This window comes from Monodelphis domestica, chromosome 2, assembly GCF_027887165.1.
Source record: "Monodelphis domestica isolate mMonDom1 chromosome 2, mMonDom1.pri, whole genome shotgun sequence".
Lineage (NCBI taxonomy): Eukaryota > Metazoa > Chordata > Mammalia > Didelphimorphia > Didelphidae > Monodelphis > Monodelphis domestica.
In genome coordinates this window covers 389,277,235-389,283,659 of record NC_077228.1, presented here as the reverse complement: position 1 = coordinate 389,283,659, position 6,425 = coordinate 389,277,235, and the positions used below count along the sequence as shown (strand labels likewise).

The 6,425-nt window shown below is 39.9% G+C and overlaps 1 protein-coding gene across 1 annotated transcript; it reads right to left on the bottom strand.

Annotated features, from left to right (window-relative positions):
- Positions 1–1,946: 1,946 nt before the first annotated feature.
- Positions 1,947–5,718, bottom strand: LOC130457431 (potassium-transporting ATPase alpha chain 2-like). Its single transcript, XM_056818690.1, has one exon. The coding sequence runs from the start codon at positions 5,472–5,474 to the stop codon at positions 2,355–2,357; it is 3,120 nt and encodes a 1,039-aa protein (XP_056674668.1). The 5' UTR covers positions 5,475–5,718; the 3' UTR covers positions 1,947–2,354.
- Between the last annotated feature and the right edge of the window lie 707 nt (positions 5,719–6,425).

The window sequence follows — 6,425 nt, the reverse complement described above, 5'->3', positions numbered from 1 at the left end:
GAAGAGGAAACACAAGCAAATGCTCCTATATCCTCCAAAGGAAATGGAAACAATCCACAAACTCTTGAAGAATTTGAATTGGAAATGATCAAAAAGATGGAAGCCTTCTGGCAGGAAAAGTGGGAAATAATGCAAAAGGTATTCACGCAACTACAAAACCGATTTGACCAAACTGGAAAGGAAAACCAGGCTTTAAAGGTCAGAATTTTGCAACTGGAAGACAATGACCTTGAAAACGAGAAAGAATTAATAAAGCAAAGCCAAAAGACCAAGAAATTATAAGAGAATATAAAATATCTCACTGACAGGGTGATAGACTTGGAAAATGGAGGAAGGAGAGACAATCTGAGAATAATTTGCCTTCCAGAAAAGCTAGAAATAAATAATAATCTTGATATTATAATACAAGATATCATCAAAGAAAACTGCGCAGAGATTATAGAATAAGGGGACAATACAGGCATAGAAAGAGTTCACAGAATACCCTCTACACTAAATCCCCAAAAGATAACTCCCAGCAATGTAATTACCAAATTCCAAAGCTTTCAAGCAAAAGAAAAAATCTTACAAGAAACCAGAAAAAGAAAATTTAGATATAAAGGAATGCCAATCAGAGTCACACAAGACCTTGCAATTTCCACTCTGAATGACCGTAAGGCATGGAACATGAGTTTCAGAAAGGCAAGAGAGCTGGGTCTTCAACCAAGAATCAACTATCCATCAATACTGACTATATACTTCCAGTGGAAAGTTTGGGCATTCAACAAAATAGAAGATTTCCAAGTTTTTGCAAAGAAAAGACCAGAGCTCTGTGGAAAGTTCGATATCAAAAAACAAAGAGCATTGAATACCTGAAAAGGTAAATATGAAGGAAAAGGAAAAGGAGAAAAATGTCATCTTTTTCTTTTATTCAAACTCTCTTCTATAAGAAGTACATTTATATCAATTTATATATATTAATATGTGGGAAAATGTAATGTGTAACTCTCAAAAATTATATGCATCATCAGAGTAGTAAGAAGAATCACGCATAGAGAACATTTGGGGAATCAAGATGTTATGGAGAAAGGGGGGGTAGAAAGGAAAAGGGAGAGGGTAATCATTGATGGTACTAAGATAGACTCCAAGAAATGGGGGGAAAGAAGAAAAAACAAAAACAAAACTTAATAGAATAATCTTTCTCAGAGAAAGATATATATGGGAAGGTTAGGGTAATAAAACTCCTATAAGAAGGAGAGGAAGAGAATTTTTACTTCTACCTTACTCTCCGTGAAATCAACTATGAGAAGGAAGAGCAACCAGATCCATTGGGATCTTGAATTCTATCTTATCCAACAGGGGTAGGGAGAAGGAAAAACCAAGGGAGGTAGGGGGGAAGGGAACACAAAAAGGGAGAGAAGGAGAGGGGGGAGGGGAAGGGAACAAAAATGGAGGGGCTAGAAAGGGAAACATATAAAGAGAGGGGTCTAGGGGGACTGATTTAAAGTAAATCACTGGCCTAAAAGTTTATAGTTAAAGATGAAAGGTCAGAATTAGGGGAGGGTATCAAAATGCCAGGGAGTCCAAAAGTGACAATCATAACTTTCAATGTGAAAGGGATGAACTCACCCATAAAATGTAGACAAATAGCAGAATGGATTAGAATCCAAAACCCTATCATCTGTTGCCTTCAAGAAACACACATGAGGCGGGTAGACACCCACAAGGTTAGAATTGAAGGATGGAGTAAGACCTTCTGTGCCTCAACTAATAGAAAGATGGCATGAGTTGCAATCATGATATCTGACAAAGCCAAAGAAAAAATAGACATGATTAAAAGGGATAGGGAATGTAAATATATTTTGTTAAAAGGGACTTTAGATAATGAGGAAATATCACTAATCAACATGTATGCACCAAATAGTATAGCACCAAAATTTTTTTTTTTTTATTTTATAAAACATTTTTTATTTTAAAATGTGGTTTCTTTAGGCCAGTCCACTAGGGTTTATACTATACATGACTATGCCCAGGTCGAGTTCATAAGACTCAAAGGTCTCAAATTCAACAGAAGTACATGTTTTACAAAAGAATAAAGCATTGTGAAAATTTATGTACAGGGTCAACGGATTCTTTTTCTTCTCCACTGCCTTTAAAGTTTATACATTTTAAAACAAACAAGAGGGCAAGGCACAGAAGAAAAACAGTTTATACAAAAAAAGCCAAATCTCATTTTTACAGTGCATTAACTGAGAATCTTTCATACAAATTTCTTCTCGGGTGTAGATTATGATGATGTCCATATTGCACAAGAGACTTCCTAGCAGAGGCGACTGGAGAACACTGAATAAGAGTCTTGGGAACCAATAACAATTTCAGTAATACATGTTATTATCCCACCAGCTTCCTGGATACTGCCTAACTAGGAGTTTTCGGAACTCATCATATAACCAGATGATAATGGCATATGGTACTGCCACAAACCAGTATTGAATTCTAAGGGTGGTGAAATTCAGAGCTGTAATACTTCCCAATCCACAGGAGAGGATGACTGCTATGATGATTTGAGATGCAATCCCAACCCAGATGTATTTATTTCTGAAGAGACCTTGCTGGAAAATGGAATTTATCCGTGTTTTTCTGATGATGACATCTGCAATTTGCTGGACCATAACAGCAACGAAGTAAGCAGTATATCCAGTCCACTCTAAGTACTTCCTCTGATATTTTGTCCATTCTTGTCCATAGCTATCTTCAAGATCATTAAAAGTATTATCTTCCCAGAATGGCCGTAAGTAAAGGAGTCGTTCAGGTCTGAATCCCTGGACTGCATAGACAGTGAAGTAGGCAAAGAAGCCCCCCACAGATTGCAAGATTCCAATTTGCAGGTAAGAGTACAAAGCCAGCTGATGATTCACAAGTCTGTCCTTCTTCTTGTGGCGTGGCTTCCTGTTCATGATGTCACTTTCAGCTTTCTCATAAGCTAAGGCAATGGAAGGAATAACATCAGTGCCCAAGTCGATAAACAAGATGGCAATGGTACCGATGGGCAGGGGGACCCCTGCAATAATGAAGATCAGAAAAGGGCAAAGCTCTGCGATGTTTTTGGTCAAGGTGAAGGCAATGATTTTCTTCATATTGTCAAAGATTAGGCGACCTTCCTCTATACCTGTCACTATAGATGAAAAGTTGTCATCTAGTAAGACCATGTCTGCTGCATTTTTTGCTGCATCAGAGCCTGCAAAACCCATTGCAATCCCAATATTGGCCTTCTTCAGAGCTGGGGAATCATTAACACCATCCCCTGTCACTGCAACAATAGCATCCTGTCTCTGACAGCCCTCCACAATTATCAGCTTTTGCTGGGGAGATGTCCTTGCAAAGACAATCTCACTGTGGTTTTTCAGGAGCTCATCCAGCTGCTCTGGGCTCATCTCCTTCAGCTCCATTCCACTTACCACAGCTGCCTTTGCCTCCCTTTTGTTAACCTGCTCCACAGGAATTTTAAGACGTTTTGCTATGTCTTCCACAGTCTCACTGTTGGCTGAAATGATGCCCACACTTCTGGCAATAGCTTTGGCTGTGATTGGATGATCACCCGTCACCATGATGACCTTGATGCCAGCACTTCTGCATTTGATGACTGCATCAGGAACAGTGGATCTAGGGGGATCAATCAATGATATCAGCCCCACAAAGCAGAGGTCAGAGGTGGGAAAGTTCATGGTCTCTATATCAAAGGAGTAGGTATCTGGAAACTCATCTTCTGGCAGGTAGAGATGGCAGAAACCCAGTACTCTCTCCCCTAAGCCTCCCAGCTCCATGTATGCAGTTTGGAAGGCTTCTCTTGCACTTTCATCTAGAGGTTGCTCCTGGCCATTGATCATGATGGTGCTGCATTTTTCTAGGATCCTCTCAGGAGCTCCTTTCATCACCAAGAGGAAGCGTTTGTCATTGGGGTCATCTGTCTCATGGATGGAGAGCTGGAATTTGTTGACAGAATTAAAAGGGATTTCAGCAACTTTGGGGTTTCTTTTTCTTTTTCCTATCACATCATCTGTGATGATTCCTGAGAACTTCAGAAGGGCAGTTTCTGAGGCATCTCCTATCACTATTTTCTTCATGATGGAGACATTTTCCTGCCCTGCCCCGAACTCAGCTCGGTTGCACAGTGTTACAATGTTGAATAAGGAGGCCCAGGTTGCAGAACTTTGATCAAAGCTCTGGGCTTTCTGATCTTCACTTGTATCAGCCCGATAGATCTGGTTGTCAAACCACAGATGGGCCACAGTCATTCTGTTCTGGGTTAAGGTCCCAGTCTTGTCGGAGCAGATGATGGAGGTGGAGCCCAGAGTTTCCACTGCTTCCAGGTTCTTCACCAGACAGTTCTTCTTGGCCATCCGTTTTGCTGTCAATGATAGACTCACAGTGACAGCAGCCACCAGGCCCTCTGGCACATTGGCCAAAATGATGCCAATCAGGAAGACGACAGCATCCAGGACCCGATATTTCATGCATATTGCAATGATGAAGAACACGATACCAATAGAAACAGCCACCCCTGCCACAATGTGGACAAAGTGTTCAATTTCTATGGCAATTGGTGTCTTCTCCTGCCCAACTGATGAAGCCAGTGAGGCAATTCTTCCAATGATGGTACGGTCACCTGTGTTGATAACTATGCCAGTTGCAGTTCCTTCCAGGCAAGTTGTAGAGTAAAAGCCAATGTTCTTTGTCTCCAAAGGATTCTCATGGGTAAAATGACAAGAGCGCGTCTGAGGCTCTGATTCCCCAGTAAGAGATGAATTATCTACCTTACACCCTTGGGAGTCTAGGATCCTAATATCAGCAGGAATCTGGTCTCCACCTTTAATCTCTACAATATCTCCTACAACCAGCTCCTCTGCAGGAATCTCCCTCTTTTCTCCATCTCTGATGACCAAAGCTTTCCGAGGAATCATTTTACTGAAGCTAGCAATAATGTTGGTGCTTTTTGCCTCTTGATAATAAGCAAACATTCCAGTGAGGATGACTACGATGATAAGCACAACACCTAAATAGAGATTGTCCATGGAAACAGAATTGTCCTTTGAAAATTCAATCACGTAGGCAATGAAACACAGGATAGCCCCTGCCCACAAGAGGCTGGAGAATCCACCCACCATTTGTTTGAAGAATTTGATGATTTTTGGAGTGTCTTTGAATGGAGTGAGGACATTGAGGCCATCACGAGCCAAGACCTCTGCAGCTCTTGTGCTAGTGAGACCTTGGATAATACTTGTTCCATACTTTTCTTCTAATTCTTTGGTGCTGATTTTGTGGTCATTCAAATCAAGGTCTTTCTTGAGTTCTTTCTGGTGTTCCTTCTTGAGTGTGCGTTTGGAGAGTTTCTTCTTTTCTTTGCTATCATCTTTCTTTGCCATTTCATTGTCTACTTTTTCAAAGTTTGTTCCGTTGACCTTGATATTGCAAATTTCTGATTTTTCCTGGTCCATGAGTGTTGATGTTTGAGAGAGCAAAATTGGAGTGAGGCGCTGGGGTCCTAGGCTGAGGGACCAGTGGAGAATGCAAGGAATTGATCGAGCCGCAAGTCAAGCTGGACTCAAGAGCCCAGCGATCTGGTCACAAGAGTTCAGAGGGTCTGGAGGGAAAGGTCCCAGCGACAAAACCAATGCTATCTTTGGGTTGCCATACTGACAGGTTCGGTATGCTGCTCCCTGTGAGCACCCAAATTTCTAATGGAAAAACTAGGAGAATTGAAGGAAGAAATATCCAGTAAACGATATTAGTGGGAGATTTGAACCAACCACTATCAAATTTAGATAAATCAAATAAAAAAATAAATAAGAAAGAGGTAAAAGAAGTGAATGGATTTTTAGAAAAATTAGAGTTAATAGACATATGGAGAAAAATAAATAGGGACAAAAAGGAATACACCTTTTTTTCAGCACCACATGGCACATTCACAAAGATTGACCATACATTAGGTCACAGAAACATGGCAATCAAATGCAGAAAAACAGAAATAATAAATGCAGCCTTTTCAGATCACAAGGCAATAAAAATAACGGTCAGTAAGGGTATAAGGAAAACCAAACCAAAATTAATTGGAAATTAAATAATATGATACTCCAAAATTGGTTAGTTAGAGAAGAAATCATAGAAACAATTAATACTTTCATTGAGGAAAATGACAATGGTAAGACATCCTATCAAACCCTTTGGGATGCAGCCAAAGCAGTAATCAGAGGTAAATTGATATCCCTGAGTGCATATATGAACAAACTATGGAGAGCAGAGATAAATGAATTGGAAATGCAAATAAATAAAACTTGACAGCAAACAAATTAAAATCCCGGAGAAGAAAAACAAACTAAAGATCCTAAAAATTAAGGGAGAAATTAATAAAACTGAAAGTGATAGAACTATTGATTTATTAAATAAGA